Below are 20,632 nucleotides of genomic sequence, written 5' to 3'. Positions count from 1 at the left end.
GACGGTTATCGGTGCAAGCATTTTCATTTAAGAAGTCAATTTGCTGAAAAGCCCTAAGAGAATGAACTGGGAATTGCATCCCTCTTCCCCTCTTTTAAAAAGAAATGTTGTATGGCATGCAGTTTTGACTCACTGTGTTTGCTGGGTACAGACAGATATGCTTTGCCTGGCACTGAGCTTGCATTGCTTGACATGTTTAGACCTAGGCTGGAGAGAACGCTGAGCTCTCTTCCTCTTTTTTTTTTTGTTTTGGTATAGGGAGGAGGAGACATTCCTAAGAGACATTCTTTCTAGTTCTGGTTCTAAGACTGCAGGACTGTAGGAGCCTGATGAAAGTTCCAGTTGAACTTACCAGCACAGATCCTATTCTGCAATGTGTACTCTCACCATAACACGCATTTCCCCAGAGAAGGAGAAAATGTCATCAGGGCCCCAAGAGAGAGCAGGAGAATTAGAGCCAGGAAGCCTGGATTTAAATCCTAGTTCTATTATTAATTGGGTAACCAGCCACAGGTAGATCACTGCACTGCCACGAACCCCAGGCCAGCACATAAAATAATAGTAGTGATAGTGAATACTTTTTAGCCTTTAACACATGTCAAATACTGTGTCTGGTATGGGTAACACCATTTGTTCTTCACAGAAATGCCATGAAATAAGAACTGATAGGATTCTCACTTAAAAGTTGAGGAATTGAGGCCCAGAGAAATTTAGAGAACTCAGGCAGATGGTGGAGCCTGTGTTTGAACCCAGGCTGATTCTGATACTTACCCTGTATGATAACAATTCTTACTATAAGGCAGTTTAAACCATAAACTATTAAAAGCCATGGAAATACTGAGCAAACTGAATCTTGATTTATGAGCTTTGTTCAACTTCGCTCTATTTTGTTCAAAAGAATGTTTTCCTCTCTCCGCAACTCATCTCGCTTTCCTTTTTCTCTTGCTTCACCATGATCTGCCTTACTTTTCTTTTCCAACTTTCCTTGTTTGTTCAAAAACATTGACTTTGGTGGATTCAGACTCAATAATGAAAGATCAAATAACATCCAATAACATCCAAACTTAAAAGTAATTGTGCTTTTATTTAAAAAAAAATACAATTTCAGAAACTGTCCAGATGTGTTTTGGAAAGGAAGATCTCTTTAAAAATATTTAGTTTTCATCGTCATCATCACCATTATTTTATATTAATAATATTAATCATATCCTTAAAAATTGAAACTGTATTGCTTTTCTGGTTTCTTTTGTGGAAAAAATATAAAAAAAAAGGGACGTCTTCCAATGACAAACGTTTAATCATCACTAACAAAAATAATGATAATTAATTATACAGCTTTGCGTAAAATAAGGCTGGTTCTAAAACAAACTACCCATGTACAGCCTACCCACCTCTCCCATTCCCAGGGCCACCCAAGAGAAGTTAAAAATCACTGTGATGCTGTCACTGGAAGAGTTTTGCTGAATCAAATACAAAACGGAAACCTGTCGGAGACTGTTGTCTTTGGTGCGAAGGAAGTAATCGCAGAGTGGAGCAGGCCAGCGCCGTAACCATCGGCCCCACTCATCCATGGTCAAGTTTGACTCTTGCAAATGCCCAGGTGTGGCTTGTTGGTTGGACTGGTTGTATTGACGCTTTGGTAAAATCCTTTCCTTTCTCTGGGCCCTACCCCTCTCTCACCCAGTTGTCCCCTGGAGTTTATGCCCGTTTACGCCTGCCTTCGAGATTTCGGAAGTTGCTGGGTCTCAGCTTCATCTCAGCAAACTGGATTGAGTATTCATGGCCTTTCCAGTGGAACCAGTTAACACCCTGTAAAAAAGAGAAGGCCTCTAGGTTGGTTTCCATCAGGCAAAGCATTCAAACAAAACCGAGCTCTGTTTCAGCTTGATTGCTTGCCTCCTGTCTATCTGTCTGCCAGTCTGTGTCATGAAAAGTTTCAAAGGGGCTGGTTAAACCTAACCTACTTTTTTTTTACATTAGTCAGTCAGAAGTCATCTGAGTTTGCATTAAGCTTTGGCCTGCCATCTTGAGACAAAAGGGTGGTGAATGAAACTTGTCATCCTTAGGAATAGGTTCTGAAGGAATTTGGGACTAACTGGAAATTACAGAATTGAGAGGCTCTATGCAGTGAGGCCTATAATTCACAAGAATTGTAAGAAATATTTTAATAAGGGCATAGCATGGCATAGCAAAGAGAATATAGGTGGACTGCAAGTTTGGCATCCTGATATATAGAGGGTTAAACCTTAGGGCTCTTACCTAGAGCTAAATGTTCTTGAACAAATCATTCAACCTTCTTGCGCCTCAGTTTTGTTACCTTGTTTTCTTTCCTTAAGGCCTGATAATCTTTGCAAGGAGGCTATGAAGATTGAGTTTGCAAAGGAGCTACGCTGGGCATATGGTAGGTGGTAGATCAATATTGTTTCCCTTAGCTGCTAAACCTCAAGTAGAAAGAAATATCTTTGAGATTTTGGCCAAATATTTTCTTTAAGAAAAGCCTGTACTTGTGTCCAGGCCTCCTGTCGCCTTGCTTGATTCTTTAGAGGAGCCAAAGATGGTAGAGTCTGCCCCCTGTCCCATTGGCAGGGTGGGGAGGGGTCTCCTGACTTGGCAACTTCAGCTTTGGTCAGCATGCTAGTCAAGCCACCACCCAATGCACTGAACCCATCTCCTTTCTAAGGGTCAGAGGGCAGTGAGATAAGACGTCTATGGAGAAGTTAGAGGCCAGAGAAAAGTGGACATGTTTTCCTTGCTTCTAATGACTTGGCATTCACTGACATGAGGAGGTTTCTGAGTGTTACGTGGAGGTGGGGTTTAAGAATGGCTGGCTCATTTAATGGGCGAATGTGTTTATGATTACTCAGTTCCAGTGAGGTACTGTGGTTGGAAAGCATGGTCCTTATGCTGCTTTCCTCTGCCCTCTCTCTTCCCCTGCTCAGAGTTGAATGCAAGCCCTTATTGTACTGTGATGGAGGCTGAAGCCAGAGAGTGAGAGTGATGTGACAGGGGTCACATGGGGGCTGGACGGAGCTGGAGCAGCACTGAGCTCCCACGCTTCTTTTGTGGCCTTCTACTCGATCTGCTTCTTCCTCCAAGACTAGAGAGAAGGAAGGAAAAATACGTTTCCTTGTTGGAACGTAGATACTTGCTTTTGGTTGCATTTTTTTTTCCAGAATAGCTTTGTATTACACTGGTGTTATGGGACAAGGCGATAAAGGTGATACAGAGTGGCTTCAAGCGGAAGTCTTATTGAGACAACATAGTAAGTTAGAAGGAACAGGGTACGGGTCTCGGGATGTGGGCAAGTCATTATCACCCCTTTGTACAAAGGCACAAAGATCATGTCCTGATTTCATCACAGGGTGAAAGTAACAAGCACATGAGACAGAGAAGGTGAGTGCACTTTGCAAGGTGTCAGAGAAGACGTCAAAGTAAGATCCACACTTAAGGTAACAGCTATGATTTGGGCTCATTGGACAGCAGCAGTTCTCGGTGACTGCCATGTGTCAGGAATCATCTGTGGCTTCCAAAACAAAAATAAAAAACAACAAAAAACCCACACCAACCAACAGAAAAACACAAATGAGCAAATAAGAGGAGATGCCTGCTTCCCCCCAGAGAGCCACAGGATGAGAACCTCTGGGCTCAGAAGGTGAACCTGGGCCTCTGCAGTTTCTCAAAGCCCCAGGGACCCGGATGAGCAGACTTGGTAAGAACCCCTGAGGCCCAGGGGTCAGTCCAGTGAGGCTCTTTGAGAACAGGTGCCCCTTCTTCCTGGGGTGGGGGATGAGGTCCTTAGGGAGAAGGGACTAGGGTAGGGCTGGGTACTGAGGGTCTACAGCTGGGCCCTCTTTTTTTTCTTTTTACGTACTTTTATTGAGATGTCTTTATACACCATACAATCTATCCAATGCATACAATCAGTGGTTCACAATATCATCACGTCGTTGTGTGTTCACCTTGGCCTGACTCCCTGTTATGCTAGGGCATGCGGGGCTCAGCATACAGTCGATTAGTGAATTCCTTTTAGCCTGCCTATTTTACAGGGGAATCAGAAACCAGTCTGTGTTGGCAGAAATTGTGCTAAAGCCATTGTGTAGGGTGCAAGGGAAATGCAAGGGGCTGGAAGGGGGGCGGTTTGGCTCTGCCTCTGGCTTTGCCCTGTGACCTCGGGAAAGCCACCTTTCTCTGAGCTTCAGTCTTATGGTTCACCCAATGATGGGATTTAAAGCCTGTGGTTTTCCTTCTGATGTTGCTGGGCTCAGGAGGTGCCTCTAGGCGTGCTCTGCCAGGGGGAGGCTGACCGCCCCGGGCCTGCCTCACCTGGCTTCGCTAAAGGGCCTCCACTTTCTTCTCTCTTATGTTTTGGGGTTCAGGCTAAGGTTTTGTCTGAGAAAAGTTTTCCATGCTTAGACTCCACTTGCCCAGTGTCTCTTGCTGTGATCTTCCAGGGTTCACAGGTGCTGTTTTTGTGATTTTACCTGACCTGCAGTGTCACTCTAACGTCCCCTTACTGTGCAGGGAAAAACCACGTTGTCCTGTTCCTGGAAGGGTCCTGGGTCCTGGACTCAGCCACAGAGTGGCTGCACGGCCCTCCCACGGCCCCAACCAGCTCGCTACACTTGGCCTCTGCCATCCGCTCACCTGACTGTGGTTGTTATCCCCGTATCTCCCCATCAGGTTGACGCGGTGACAGTTCTTATACCAGAAAGCTCCCTTGTAGGACAGGGCACAGTTGGTGATGGCTGAGTCTGTGTCCTTGTCAAAGGTCGAGAAGGATCTGCCATTGTGGTAAGCCATGGAGTCACCTGGGGGTGAGAGAAAATATGCACCTGAGAAGTCACAGCTGGAGTTTCCTTTCCACATGGTGAAGGGCAGAACCCGGGGTGACCACAGGGAGGTCTGGCGGTGAGCAGACCCAGAGTCAAGATCGAACATGGGACTGGGTGAGACCTGAGTGTCACCATGGGGGCTGGAGGGGGCTTTGGATGGTTCAGGTTTAAGTTCCATCTCTTTCCCTCCCTAGCTGTGACCTTGCACAAGTGCAGCCCTTTGTTGGACCTATTTTTTCATCTTTAAAATGGGACCAGCACAGGAATTCTATCTAGTTCACAGTACTGTTGTGACAGCGGATATAAAGGTTAACTGTAAACAGAGGTATTTGGTTATTGTTATTTCTATAACTTTTTCTGCATTTCCTTTATGTAAAGGAGCTCAGAGAGTAAGGTGGGAAATCTGCATTTAAATAAATGTGGTGCTTCCTTGCCCTCAATTTATAGCCATACTTATAATTAAATCCTTCAGCTATTAGATGTCACAAAATAGCCTGTTTATTGCGGTTATTTTTTTTTTTAAGGGTTTGTCTGATAAGTGTCCCCAGATTCTTAGACAAGAAGACCATTTATATAAAATACTATTTGGGGATCTAATTTATAATTTAATTTGTTGAATTTTAGAAGTATTTAAGTGTTATTGCATTCTGTGTGGTCCCCACCCCTCTCTCCCAGAAATCAACCACATGCTGATTTCAAGATACTGGAAATCTCTGGAGCAAGTGCTCAAAGGGACTGCAATGCTTTTTAACTGATGATACTGTCAAAGAGCAGTGGGCACTGGTGAAACAACATGCTTTCCTGGGAAGGATCCACCTTCAATGCTACAAACAAAACAACACAGGGAAATAAAAATTCAGCTTTACCCCAGTTATCTTAAGAAAGGGAAATCATGTGGTTCATTCTCTCAGCATAAACAGAGGGGGTGGAGAACGTGTTCCTGCTGCCTGGAGGATTTGCTTGCTGTGGAACAATTTCCTTCTTGCCTGAAGCTATCTCAGCCCAAGAGGTATTTAGTCAGGTAATAAAATGTCAGAATTCTTTGCGGGATGCAAGAATACAACACTTTTAGCAAGTCATTACCTCTGACTTGCAGGGAAACTGCCATCTCAAAAGGGCTTTGTGTCTCCCTAGCCTGAACCTGGTTTTCTCCTAAATTTTATCTGGGGACTCTTCCCTTTTTAGATGTTTTCTTTTTAGGCTCAAAGAGGTTGGAAACATGCTATACCATCTGTCTTTTCTGTTTTCATAAATATAACTGAAATCCACCCCAAAATGGGGATGGATTGAATGGGTGGATTGCAAAAGTTCTCCGCAACCAGGTTGCCATCCTGGGTCTCCCTTTCATGAGCTGTTTCACCTTGAGCAAGGCGCTGACCTTCTCTGAGCCCCAGTTTCCTCATTTGTATAATAGCAACATCCTCTTGGAAAGGTTTGTGTCAGACTCAAATGAGGGATTGCGGGTGAAACATTTACAAAAAAATGATGCCACGTGGTAGGCCCTAATGCATGCTATTTATTTCTCCTCTGAGATAGAGCCAGAATAAAAGACAAAGTCCATTTCATATCGAAGAAATCTTCAAAACCTGACTGGGTTATGTACCAGACAAGGAATGAAAGGGCAACCTGGAATGTAGTGATCTCCAAGGGTTGGGGCAGGTTGGGAGCAGTTGAAGCTGGATGATTGATGGCAGGATAACCTTGGAAGTGTTTCACACAATTGGGTGATGGAGTGTGGTCCAGACAGCAGCATCATCAGCATCACCAGGGAACTTGTTAGAAATGCAGAATCTCAGACTTACCCCAGACATGTTGATTGAGCATCAACGCTTGACTGGGATCTCTAGGCAAGACATGTGCACATTTTAATTTTAAAAACACTGGATATGATGAATGTGAAGGCCTCCAAGAGACTGTTTTTCTACGAGTGACATCTAACTCAGGATATGGAAAACCAGATTATCTAGGTGACTGGAGTTATAAATCAATCCAGATTGTCCAGACTCCTAATCTATTCTCTTTCTGTGACCAAAATATCTACCCAACCTTGATCAATTACAGTCCTTCTGCATTAGCACCTGGGAGGTGTACAAAAATCTGTTGATTCAATAAACAAATACATTAATGAAGGAAGGAATGAAGAGATGGTGAATTAGCTGAAAACACCAAGAAGCTTTTGAGGGTTTCCTATGGAAACCTCAGCAGCTGCCCCATACCTGCGGTCCCGCTGTACCCCTCCACCTTCAGCTTGTAGCGAGTCTTGGCATCTCCTACACTGAACCTGTCGTAGACGGCGTAGGCTGTCTCTCCATGGTCCTGTAGGTCCACCCGGAGCTCATACTGCCCCTGCGCTGTGATTTTGCTCAGGTTGTCCAGTCCTGTGGAAGACAGACAAGAATGGTTGAAGAAGTACAAGTGATGGAGGCCCCAATTTCTATCCCACCCTGCAACAGCAGCAGCTGGAGGATCTGGAAGTTTGTGTCACACAGAGCCAGGGTGGAAGCTTGATGGGCCCCTTACTGATACAAGGTCAGGTAAAGATGTGTTTTAAGCCTCAGATAAAGCCAGGCTGGTATTCTTCACCCTGCCTTCCTTCTGGTGTATTATGAAGATCAAAGGAGATAAGGTGGCCAGGCGAAGCACTTTGCATACTCCAGTGAAAGGCAATGGATGAGAATGGGACAGACATTCCCATCCCAGGCAGCAGCGTGGAGGAGAGTGCTCTGTAACGGGTAAGTTGTGTGGAAGTGTGGCTTATAAGGATGGACAGTGGCTCTGTAGTGTTGACTTGGGACTTTGCAACTTTCAAATTATAGTTCAACTGTCCATAGGCTAGATCCCTATGGGCATTCAACTCAACTCTCTGAAAGTCTGTTTTCTCACGTGAAAAATGAAAAGCACCCACTTTGTGGGGATGCTATGAGGTTTAGCGATTATGAACATAAGGGAGACATCTCAGCACTTGGTGCATATATTTTATCAATAGTTCAGTGAATGTTGTAAGGACTAGCCTAATTTGCAAGCCCTGGCTGCTGGATCTCCTTTCATTCATTTTTTTTAATTGATTTTTTAAAGAATTTTAATGACCCAGAGCATTCAAATAATCTCTATAGTTGGGAATTCGATATTCTGCATCTACTACCAGAGCTATTGCTTCCTCCTAATACATTTCTCTTCCATAGGTTGCTATGTGCTAGAACAAATGGAAATGGGCATTTTTGGACACAACTGATCATGTAGGGCTGTGTTACCAAGCCAGAATTCTTCTCTGCGGTCCCCAAATCCAGCAGCGTAAGCCTTCCAGTTTCGATAGAAATCCTCACGTCCATTGCTGCGTCTCAGGAATACCTAGAAACATAAAAAATGGGTCTGGATGCCCAAATACTATTGAAGGAACTCACAGAGGGCATCTTTCTGGGCAGAAGGAGCATCAGACTGTGGAAAGAGCACCAGGCTCAGCTCTGTTTGTTATGAATTTGACATCATGGGCAGGCAACCACTGCTCTCTAAGCCTTGGTGGTCTCACCTGAAAAATGGGGACTAAAAATACTACCCAGCTTGTATGGTAATGGGGTTGAAAGAATTCATGTAAAACGTGTAGCACAGGGCCTGGTAGGTAGTAAGTGTTCAATCAGTGTTGACTAACATTTGTAATGGGCTCATTGATCACTGCCGTTTATACCTTACAGGTATAATGGTGTTTATACAGGAGTGTTTGAGAAGGATCAGGTGAGAGCAATTAAAAGAAAATTATTTTTACCTGCGTTTTACCCCCAGCTTCTTTCCCATTCCTTTGTTTAACAGATAATTACTAAGTGCCGCCACATGACAGACCCTAGTCTGCAAAGCCTCATGCACACCCGTGTCGGATGCCCGGGCATGACCTCCACCCCTCCCCTCCCCGAGAGCTCAGGAACCGGTTTCAGCCATACTTACGATCCATCCACCCCCATCAGAGGTCATGTCACAGAAGACTTCCAGGGCCTGGGCTTTATCACCATTCAAATAAATAGTGTAGAGGCCAGAGGTCGTGTCTCCATTTAGCATTGCTTGGGAACAGTCCCTGGGGTATGGGTACAGCAGCCCGACTGCAGGATGAGAAGAAATAGTACTCTCAGGAGGTGATCTGGCAGAAGCTTTCAAATCTGCAGCTCAACCTACAGGCAAGCAACTTAACTCCTCTGTTCAAAATGGGGTTAAAACCTCCTTTCCAGGGCTCTCCAAAGGCCAGCACCTCCCTTCCTTAGGAATATATGCTGCTTCTCATTCACCAGCAGAACAACTTCCCATTGACCACCTGCTGAAGATGCCTAGTGGCAAGGTTCAAGGGAGGTTCCCTGGCCTGGAACTGCCAGGTCTAGCTCGTACTCTAACTCACGATGTAGCCCTGGGCAGGTCCTTTAGTTTCTGGAGGGCTCTACTCTCCTGCCAGGAAATTGGGCATGATAACCTGGCCCACAGCCTGCTGATTGGACTGTCTGTGATCAAGAATGTATACAGGCTTTATAAACTGCAGTGCTGAAGGGGTAGGGAAAGGAAGTTGAGCTTATATTTAGCCTTGACAATGGGCCACACCTGTTCTAGGAGTTTAAATACAATTCCTCATCTAACCCTCCTCAAGTCCTTATGAGTAAGATTATGCATCTCATGATATAGATGAAGAGACAGAGGCTTGTGGAATGGCTCTAATTTTCCTAAATTACACAGAGTAAGTGGGCTAGATGGGCATTGAATGCAGATGTGCTCACACTACCCTTTCTCCTTTTCACTGAACCCCTCTGCAGTCATATTCCTTGGGCTTCCAGGTAGTAGTAGGGGATTGATCCTTTTAAGAGATTTATTTGAACATTTGAAAGTAGAGGCAAAAGAGGAAGTAGAGGATTGATTCAATCAACAAAGTTAGAATCTCAAGACCCCAGTCACTGTCCTGGTTCTGCTTACTTGTGGTGAAGATGGTCTGGGTCAGTTTGCTCCTTAGGGGCCCACTCAACGCCTGGATCTTGGCTGTGTAATGGGTGGATGGGCTCAACTCTGCCAAGCTGTAGGAGGTGGTATCTGGGCCCAAAATGACTTCCTAAGGGCAGAAGAAAGAATATAATAGCTTTTGGCTACAGAAATACTCAGGATATAGACAGTGCATGAATTCATTCATTCTCTCCTCCATTCATTTATTCAATCAACAAGAATCCATTTAGTACCCACTCTGTGCCAGACGTCATGCTCACTGCTGAGATGGGGAAGGTGCAGTGTGAGCAAAGGTCCTGGGAACAGAAGGGGCAGGCAAGTTAAAATAATGTGAGGAGGCAATGACTCAACCATACTTGATTTCAGGTTGGGCAGCAGTGGTTGAGGTGAGAAAAAGCCCGATTATGAAAGGCCTTAAATGTCAAGCTTCAGAATTTGAAGTTGATCATTACAAGGAATGGGGAGCCCTAAAAGGTTTTGGAAAAAGTGAATGACACGAATCCAGCTATGCTTTCAGAAGCTTGATCTGATGGCAAGTTGAATCACACAGGGAATAAAGCTCTAGACTTTGAGATTTGTTAGGTTAGTGGGTCCCCACATATGGCTCTTTATCACAGAATCTTGGGAAGTTTAAAACAATCTGCTGCCTATTTGGCCCTATCTCAGACTGACTGAGTCATAATAGCGAGAATCAGGCCTGGCAGGGTGTTTATTTCAGAAGCTCCCCAGATGATTCTGATGGGCAGTCAGGAAATAGCTAAACTAATTAAGTATACATGTTATGATGAAGGCTTGAGCTGGCCCGTCTTATCTCTTTTCTCGAACAAAGATGTCCAGAGGAGTCAGATGTGCACAGCTGCTACAAGACTTACTCTAACTACTCTTGTAGTTTGCAGCTGTGCTATTGTCCACAGGAGGTGATCAATTTGAATTTGCAGGGGATCCTTTTTATTTTTAAATTCTCTTCCTAGTTTCCAATTTCTACGGGATCACCTTTTAGCAGATGACCTTGTGCTTGGGATTGAAATCCAACCTTTATTTCTAGTAAACAAAATACAACAATCCTATTTACAACTTGCTAAGACAGAATCTGGGTTTAGGTATGATGAGCAAGCATGGAGGCCCCTGGAAAGCTTTCCCACATTATCAAAATTGGGCAGGTATGTTATTTTGATAGCTTTTATGGGGGAATTGAGTCTCAGAGAGGCTAAGAGACTGCTCTAACATTACAATTTCTTGGTAGCAGATGATAGTTTTGCATCCTGGTCTCACACACTCTGGGACTTTTCCTGCTGGATTTTCTGTGTGAGCTGTATAAAGTTGGGGGTTGGATATGAAGGGAAGTGTCAGTGCCCACTTAATATCAGTGATCCACTGACCTTTGTGAGGCTCCAGGTCTGGTCCCAGGGGGAAGGATCAAGTGTCAGGCAAAAAGCAGAGCTCATTAAATTACTGGGGGATACAATTACCTGTCTGCTCTCTAGGCTGCCGTGCAAAGTTGTCTTCTTGGCAATTAAAGTAGATTGAAATGAGATCCATGGTTTTAGATAAACACAGGCTCCTAGAAGACCTGGCCAGGAAGAGTCCTTGGAAACTGCTGTGTCTGATTAACTCATTTTATAGATCTGAAAACTAGCACCCAGAGAAAAGAAAGGACTTGCCTCCATTCATGTAGTGAACTACTTCATTGCTATACTAATTCCAGGAAGAACCATATGGCAATACTTAGAAATGTGTGTGCACTTCTGATAAAATATGGCAGATCGGACATAACCATCTCTCTCTACTTGCTTCTGATACTCAGTAAAATGAGAGCAAAGGAGTATAAGGTATAAACTTCAAAAGATGAGAGTAACAGGAGAGGAGACAGCAAAAGGCATGCAATGTTAGCAGAATCTTGATAGATGGAAAATGGGTGATTGAGTGGCAACTGAGGTGTCAGAATGGAGACAGCTGGGGGTTAACTAACCACAATGGGGAAAGCCAGTTAGAGGCTGGTTGATACATGCCACAGAGCCCAGCAGGTTCAAAGGAATAGGTGCCTTAGAAGACCAGTGTGGACAGTGGCTATACAAAGGTTTGCTAAAAAAAAAATATCTACATAAAAAAATCATTAAATCCCCCGAGCTCTTCATCCTTTCCCACCCCAATGGTCCAGATGACTACACTTCCATTACGCAGGTGGAAGACTGAGGTTTACGCTCTGAGGTTAAGCTAGGGAGACCCTGGATTTGAATCCACAAGACCCAACGGGGGTGAGCCTGAAAACAAAAGGTGAAGTGGAGGCTTAGTTTGAAGGCATTAGAGGATGTCTCTTGGGTAACTGAGTAGCTCAAGAGAAAAGTCTCAAAGTCCTGCTAATTTGGACAAAATTGCTGGTTTTTCCTCGATCACTATAATAAGCCCCACAGCTGAAAGTCCTGCCTGTGCCCCTAGAACTCCTACTCAGCTATTTCATCCTTGGCACAAAAACAAAAGGATAGATGGGGACCAAACTCTAACATGAAAGAGGTAGAGCAAAACCAGACAACTGCAAGCAGCTGCAGTGAAACAGAAAAACAAACAAGCAAGCAAGCAAACAAACAAACAAAAAAACCTTGAAGGAAATACAATGCAAACTGTATAATAAAATACCAGTAACGTATTCTTAGAAAGGAAGAAAAGAGAGTACATGAAACACAAGATGCTAGAAAAAGACAAATGTGGGGAGAATAAGCAAAAGGTCTTGGAAATATTGAGTATGATGACTGAAATTAAAAACCCACTAACGGCTTTGAAAGGTAAAGCTTAGAAAAACTGTCAGAATCTTGAACAAAAAGAGAAATGGAAAATAGGAGAAAATTTTATTTTAATTTAAAATAAAACTAAAAAGGCAATCTAGGATTTCTTTAACAATACTAAGTTTTAAAATAATGTGCCTGATTTCAATTAAAGTAAGTGTTGCTTTTAAAAATATTATGCCATGCATCTGTCTCCTACTATTTCTTAAGTTCCATCTCTTCACTTAGGTGGGAGGCATGAGACCAAAGTTTTTTACTTCTTTTGAATCTAACAGTGGGTGGGGAATACAATAGGTGGTCCAAAACGCTTTTTGTTTGATAGCTAAGCCAAAATGAGAGTGTTAGAGCTGAGAGAGAAGGAGGGTATTTCCTTCAGGAAATAGCGACTTGATCAAAATAATAGAATGAGTGAATGGGAGTGCCTAAGCAAGGAACTGCCTCTTCTAAACCAAAATGAATAAAGTTTTGTTTTACTATTGAAATGCCCTTATAAGACTCAGCTTCACGTCTCCATTATTTTAACTTACCCTTCTCTACCAACTTCTGGATTGTTTTGTGTTCATTTGAATAAGGCTGTCCAATGTAAATGCTGCATGAAATAAGAGAGGCAGCTGCAAAGTACCCTGCCAATGCCAGATCCATCTCATCACAGCACAGGTGCTGTGCTTAGACAGGTGGACCGTGAAGAAATACAGAGCTGTAAGGCCAGCTTCTTGCCTAGAGCCCTTGGAATTTGCTCAAAGTCCCTAGTTTGGCTTCTCAGCTTGGTCATTCTACCTGATAGCACATGCTAGTGAAAAGAATAAAGGAAGGGAGCAACACCTTCAAGCAGTCATTGTATCCCTGATACATGCTCTGGGGCTAGAAGTGAGAACCTGCCCGTGACCCTACAAAATTATTCTTCTCCTCTGGAACCACATCCCCACCTTGAACCTCTACCTTGCTGTCCCCCCAAAATATTGTACCTGAGAGGAAAGAGAGGCCCCAGTCTAAGCCCTCAAACCCTGATTCCCAGCCCATTGTGGGCAGCCAAACTGTTGGCATCATTCCCTGAGTGCCATACTTAGGTAACCTTCTCTATGGCCAATGGCTTCCGTTCAGAAATGGTTACTTTTTCTGATCTGATTTGTCTTCTCCACATAAATGTTCTTTTGCTGTAGTACTTGAGGAGCTTCAGAAACTGCCAACATATGTTTTCTTAGACTTTGGCCAAACCCAACCAAAACAAGGAACATAATTTTAAGTAATATAAAAAAGAATTGCTCAATTCTACTAAATATTTCTGTAGTCATTCTGACTTGCAATCTCTAACTCACATGCGAAATGCTTAATACAACATTAAGTCTTCATGGGAAAAAGAATACACTTCTTTTTCAAAGTATATTTCCACACCCTCACACTGATTACTGGATTATGTTGGTGATTAGCTGAACTTTATCCTTATACTAACTGTTTTAAAGGAAAGTTCTTGAGTAGGGAATCCTTGGAGAAATGGTCCATTCCAGGGGTGGGGATGGGAAAATACAAGATGAACCTGGAACATCCTGTGGCACCAGAAAGTAAGAAAATGTGTTTGTTTTTTTTTTTAAATGATGGGGGCATGTAGAAAGAACACATGGGCCAGTTTGAAGGAGCACCCAATGGCCAAATCTGGCCAAGTTAAATAACAAATAAATGATCATAATCCATAAAATAAAAATATCCCTGAGTGAGGCCTCAGCTATATAAATACATAATTGAATAATATAATTAAATGGGGGAGAAGAAATTGTCCTTCCCTACAGTAGGATTTTAATTAATAAACATAGAAATAAAAGTGGAAATAGAAAATTACCATTAGGCAAACACTACAGTAATATTTGCACAAGCAAGAATCACAGGTAGATGCTAAAATTAATGGACAAAATGATATTTGCATATTTACCTGCTTACAAGATACTTATTAATTACAAAGTGAAAAATGGTAACTATAGTTGTAAAACCTGGCATATAGCACCCTAACCAGGTATTCAAAGTCAACATCCCCAGTAATAAGTCATATCAATATCATCTACCCCTGATATGTGACAAGAAGGGCACACCTCATTCAACTGGCATTCTTGTCAAAAAACTCAAAGCTCCAGTCTACTGGAAAATGTCAGACAAATATAAGTTGATGGACAGTCTGCATAACAACTGACCAATACTCTTGAAAACTGCTCCCATCATGAAAGACATGGAAAGACTGAAGAACTGTCATAGTTTGGAGGAAACTAAGGAGACATGAGAGTTAAATGCAATGTAGGATTGGATACTGGGTCTGAAAAAGGATAAGAACAGGACAACTGTCAAAATTCAAATATGGACTGTAGATTAGCTAATGATACTGTACTAATGTTGATTTGCTGATTTGGTGATTGGCTAGCTGAGATGATAACATTCAGGAAACCTGCAGGAAGGGGACATGAGAACTCTCTGTACTCTCTTTTCATAACATGTTGGTAGGTCTAAGAGTACTTCAAATTTAAAAGTAAAAGAAAGACATTCATGAGCAGAGACTATAAAAAGTATTAACAATTGCCATAAACTGTATTAACAATTGATGTCATATGGATGGGGGAATATACATTGCGATGTATAATGTATCAATACCACCCATGAGGTAATGTATACGGTAAAGACACAGAAGAAGCTCTTGGCCTTTGTTCAGTAAAATACTAAGGAACCAAGATTCCAGCTCCTAAACTGTCCTCATGCCTTGTGAGCCATGGTACTTGACCTTGGCTGGCTGTCAGAACTGTGGTCTGTTTAAAATGAGAGACACTGAATCTATGACTCAGAAGGCCTGGCTCTGTGTCCAGTCCCTACTGACTTTTTTTTTTTCTTCACCTTCTCAGCTTCACCAGTTGAATGAATCCTTACTTTGAGAATAACTCAAATGCTTCAAACAGCAGTGCCAGATGTTTATATACTTCAAGATACCTTGACTGTTCCATCCACGGACTCATAGATCAGGAGGTAACCGGTGACTGAGGCCTGGGGGCGTTGCCAGGTGAGCAGGGCAGTTTCCGACTGAATGTCAGAAGCAGTCAAGTCTCTTGGAGGGTCGAGGTCTGGAGATGACATTTTGAAATCCAATAAGTCAGCGAGGTACAAAACTCCTTAGAGGGGGATCAGGAGGCCTGGATTCAAGTCTTTTTCCTGCCAGTGACCCACTGACCTTGGGCAAGAACCTTCTCCATCCATATAAGAGGAGGCCGAGTCATGCGACCTCCAAAGGTATAAGTTCTAGGCAGTTCGTCTCACCTAAGGGCCAGGTTTTCCTGTGCCCAACATTGTCATGATTGGCTTTGGGTGGGTTTTGGGAGAAGGATACAGGTGTGAACATAATTACCACCATCCCCATGTTTCTAAAGAAAAGGACAGATCACTGCTAACATTGGCACTCACCCCTGGAGCAGATGTTTCTCCATTCCCTGCTGGCTGAATTTTGTAAAACGTTCTGAATATATAAAGCCCAGTGGGCACATAGGATTGCTTGCCTGAAAAATCTTTCCCTGCTTAGAACATGGACCTTAAATATGGGTTTAGGGCCAGTAGGGACAGGTTTTCCACTTAAAAAGCCTTCCTCTTCAAATCTTTTCCTAATCTTTGGGGGGAGGAAGGTCATTTAAGTTCAAAAGGAAATGGTGTGTTTCTGAAGGTCCTAATGGCTTAGACCCTGGTGGATTTAGCTGCTGTTGATGTAATTCCATGGCAAGGGCCTGATTTAAGAAAGAAGAGTTACTGTTTAAGATGGAAGCTATGGACAGGGGCTCAGAAAGAAAAGCATTTAGACCTGTTGTGAACTTGGTAGTGAGGGTTGAGCTCTTCTGGGGTCCTTTCTCCGCAAAGATTCTCAGTGTGTACTCCGTGGCAGGCACGAGGTTGGTCAAAGCATATTCCGCTGTGTTCCCAGACACTGTGCGTGTAATTTCTGGCACTAAACATGAAAGACACTGTTACCTCCAGCTGTCTGAACTGCCAGCAGACTTGGCAAACACCCCTTCCTCTCTCCTGAGTGCTCACCTCATATGCAAAGGATTTATCATTTGGAGACTGGATTTTTCCAGGCACCAAATCAGAAGGAAGGGGAACTGGGGGTCAGGAGAGCACTGGCTGGAACAGCTTTGCAGCAGAGACACAGAAACGAGCTAGAGGAGAGTCACAGGTAACGTCCCCTGGCCTCAAGCCACGCAAATTTAAGTTGTCCTGTTGCGTGCTCACCCCTCTCTTTCCCTTACTTGCATATCTTGTTCTGATTTGCCAAATATTGTCAACTCATTAGGCTCACAAAAATGAGCAGTAGCAGATCACAATTGAGCAGTAGCAGACCCACCAGAGCTGGGTTACTGCCTCAGCTCCATGGCGACTGTGGAAACTAAACCTCAGGTGTATTTGTGCCTTTCATAATCATAAGTGATCCGCCGTCCTGGCTTGCAGGAAACTGAAGGGCTTCCCAGGGTGCTAAAACTGGGAAATTCCTGGGCTAACCTGTGCAAGGTGATCACCCTACCTGGTCATCCTTGAGCCCCTTCTGGACCAGCCCTTTGCTAGTCAAGCAGCCAAATTTCTATAATTCCCACCAATCTACCCTGATATTTTTTAGATGATGTGTTCAAAAGACAGCACCATCTTCCCTGACTTGGAAGGGTTTGCTCACATGAATGAAGGTTTAAGATTTGAAGAATAAAAAGAACAAACCAAACACTTCTCCCCTCTTTGCTCTCTCCTCACAAAGACTTCTCTTAAGTAGTTTTCAGGCTGAATTAAGATTTTCAGAGGCCCCAGGTACAGACAACATTATGGTTCCCTCTTGTCTTGGCACTCAAAAGTAAACAGTCCTAAACCATAAAATAAGAGACTTACGTATATTTTGAAATTAAAATAGCAGAATTTTTTTAGCATAGCTCATTGCGAAATGGTGGATTAGTTCATTGAACAGGAATTTCTCTTCCTCCTCTCTTGTTCTTATTTGTATTTGATTTTACCTTCTGGCAGCTGTGCTTTGCTGATGCCGTAAGAGAGTGTTTACTCTGCCTATCAGATAAATCAGCAAAGGTGGTTGCAAAACCAAGGAAAAATACTTTCTCTTTCTAAAATCAAGTTGGTTACAACAGGTTTCCTCTGTGGTCTCTGAAAAGCTCAGGCTCCCAGTACTGCTGGTGGCAGCCTGCTTCAGGTTTTTAGACCCTGGACTCCTTTGTGAGAGATGACAGCTATTTCCTAGAGAGAGAAGCTCACACTGACAAGTACAGAGAGGAGACAACAAGACTCACTCGATGTGGCCACCTTATTTTCACTCTTTAGCTTGACAACAAGCAGAGGTGTATGGGTAGGGCCTCCTTCCCTCTCCCCTGAAACCCACCCTCAACCCCAGCCTAGTCAATTCTGAGGTTGTATTTGAGAACAACCACAGGACATTACTGACCTTTCTAACCTACCCACATATTTTTGCCATCTGGTACCCAAATGTGGCATGGACAAGGGAGAGTGGGAAGAGTTTATAGCAGGACAGATACTCCTCAGAGTAGGGGAGGCCTTGAGCAGCACCTCACCTCTCTCCCCTGTGTAGGAGATGATGTAATTGTCCACTGCAGCAATGGCTGGCTGCCACATGGCCAAGGCCTCCGAGTCAGTGATGTTGGCTGTCACTAGGCCAGATGGACCATCCAGAGCTGCAAAGAGAGAAGGTGATGTGTTGGAGAGAAAGGCAGACTGGGGAACGACAGGTGGCCACAGCTGCCCTGCTGTCTACACTGCTCATGGACTGTAGGTGTTAAGATACAGTGCCAGCTGCCTGGGATGGCTCAGAATCCCTTGGAATCAGGCAGACTTTGGTTTGAACATTGATTCCTTCCCTAGCTGGCCTGGCTACTTTGGGTACCTATGCAATGAGGATAGTATATCACCCCAGCCATATCCCCCGGGCTAGTTTGATTTTCACAGGACATTATGGAAGGAGAGGTTCCCTATAAATTGAAAAGAGTTGAACGCACAACAAGGATTATCATCACTGTTCCCATCATTTTTTCCAAGGGAATCTGTCTGCGGCTTTTCTGGGTTTTGAGTGATATCTCTGGGTAGGGAGCTAGCATGGAGCCAGGCCTTAGAGGCTGGTGGACCCAGGTTCCATCTTGACTTCTCTGTTTAGTGCCTGTGTGCCCCTGGGAAAGTCATTTCCCTTCTGCAAACTTCACTCTCTTCAGGTGGTTATTGTGAGGATAAACTAGCCAAAGTGTGTAAAATGTGCTTGAGGAAACTCTCCATAACTGCAGTTATTATTCATATAACTATTAAATTTATTTGGAGTCTTGGATATAATTTCCAAATGACCTGCACGGAGAAAATACAGCTAGCCAAGGGGCATATATCTGTGGTCTCCTTTTCACTGACCACTTCCACTACCTAACATCTCTTTCTTAGAAGCAAACCTAAATATGATTTTTACCCTCTTGCTTTCACTACTCAATTACCCCTCACGACAGCTCTGGGAGGATGGAGGGTGGCTGTCACCAGCTCACTTTGCAGATGAAGCACCCAAACCTCAAGAGACATACTGATTGGCCAGTGTCACAATGTAGCAGAGTTACTTGGAAGCCCACATCTTTCACTCTGAGTCCCTTCCTGTTCCATATTACATGCATAGAATCTCCTTTAACAGGTGAAGACAATTGGGCCCTGGGAGGAAACCCATTTGGCTTTTGCAATCTGTTGCCGTGGAGAATCCATGAATGAAAGATTTCTTTGGGGGAAATAAGGCCTACAGGGCAGGGCAGACAGGACTCTGGATCCAGCTGAGATGTTTTAATTGCATATTATCAACTTTTTTAGGCTATTAGGATATTTTTAAAATTTCCTATGAGGCTTATTCTTTGGATCCCTCTAATGAGTTGGTCTGGGTAATTGCTCACATATCAAAGGATAAATTGTTTAGGGACTTGGTTGTAACAGGCTGCCTGAAGAGAAATTTTCCACTTCATTCTCCTTCAATGCAATTCATTATTTCCCTCTCTTTAAAATGTGCTGTACAAATCAGGTTATAATAGGAGAATGAGCCTTTATTTTAGAGGAGCATGGACTTTGCAGTCAGACTGATCTACGTTCAAATTTGGCTCCAGCAAACTAGTTTTATGGCTTTGACCAAGGTATTTAATTTTCCCAGGTCTCACTGGCCTCCCCTGTAAAATGGGGATGATAATCAGCTGTGGGATTAAGCTCGAAGGGTTCAGCAACAGTGCTTGAAAGACAGTAACTGCCAAATGGCTGCTTTGTAGCTGTGATCACTGCAGATGCGTGTGAAGTGCCTGTGGAAAAGGTCCTTGCAACAGCCCTTGTACTAGATGGGGCAGGAGAGAAGGTGGCCGGCTATGGGGCACAAGTATTTTCACATTTACAGATGCTTTATGTAAATAGTTTCACACCATCCTCACAGCACTCTGTGAGGCAAGCACAATTATATCCATTTCACAGAGAAGGCACCTGGATCCGAGAGAAATGAACTGACAGGGCAGCATTTACTAGCCCACTTTAACTAGTAAGTGGTAGAGTTGGGATTTTAACCCAAATCTGAGCTCTTTCTTCTGAATATGGCTATCCAAAGGACATTTATTTATTTACAAGGAAGAAAGAGGCCCTGGGTGGTTGAGGAGGACCCCACTCAAAACTGGCCAGAGATGGCTGAGGAACGAGGACTCTGGCACTCCAGCGCTCGTCCACTTTCCACTACTTTTTGCAAATATAAAACTTTTTCGCAGCTGCCGAGTCATGAGCTAAAATGCTGAAGGAAGAAAATTATATAGCGTGCACAAGACGTCTCTGCAAACAAACAAAACACACCTGTGGTGAGAGACCCTGAGACGGGTTCACTTTCCTCAAAGCCCTTCATGGCGATGACACTGACAAGGTACTCCACCCCAGGAATGAGCCGCGTCAGCCTGGTCTGAGTGTTGCTTCCATCCACAGTTACAACTGAGGGCGTTCCTAAGACACAACGGAAGCAAGGTCAGGAATCGTGGACCTCAGTGAAGCTTATTC

General features: G+C 43.7%; 1 protein-coding gene across 9 annotated transcripts in view; it reads right to left on the bottom strand.

The window, feature by feature from the left end:
- Positions 1-1,064: 1,064 nt before the first annotated feature.
- TNC (tenascin C) overlaps positions 1,065-20,632 on the bottom strand; it is a 95,164-nt gene continuing 75,596 nt past the window's right edge. For all 9 annotated transcript variants that reach the window (XM_077143698.1, XM_077143658.1, XM_077143671.1 and 6 more), the window contains 10 exons: positions 20,435-20,578; positions 18,154-18,273; positions 16,395-16,538; positions 15,539-15,669; positions 9,774-9,906; positions 8,769-8,920; positions 8,084-8,180; positions 7,049-7,210; positions 4,645-4,808; positions 1,065-1,809 (listed from right to left, as the gene is read on the bottom strand). In XM_077143698.1, coding sequence (XP_076999813.1) covers positions 1,699-1,809; positions 4,645-4,808; positions 7,049-7,210; positions 8,084-8,180; positions 8,769-8,920; positions 9,774-9,906; positions 15,539-15,669; positions 16,395-16,538; positions 18,154-18,273; positions 20,435-20,578 — 1,358 coding nt within the window. In that variant the 3' untranslated portion in view covers positions 1,065-1,698. The remainder of the gene's footprint in view (positions 1,810-4,644; positions 4,809-7,048; positions 7,211-8,083; positions 8,181-8,768; positions 8,921-9,773; positions 9,907-15,538; positions 15,670-16,394; positions 16,539-18,153; positions 18,274-20,434; positions 20,579-20,632) is intronic.

The sequence above is a fragment of the Tamandua tetradactyla genome, chromosome 2 (assembly GCF_023851605.1).
Source record: "Tamandua tetradactyla isolate mTamTet1 chromosome 2, mTamTet1.pri, whole genome shotgun sequence".
In the NCBI taxonomy this organism is placed as follows: Eukaryota; Metazoa; Chordata; class Mammalia; order Pilosa; family Myrmecophagidae; genus Tamandua; species Tamandua tetradactyla.
This window is presented reverse-complemented; position numbering and strand designations above follow the sequence as displayed.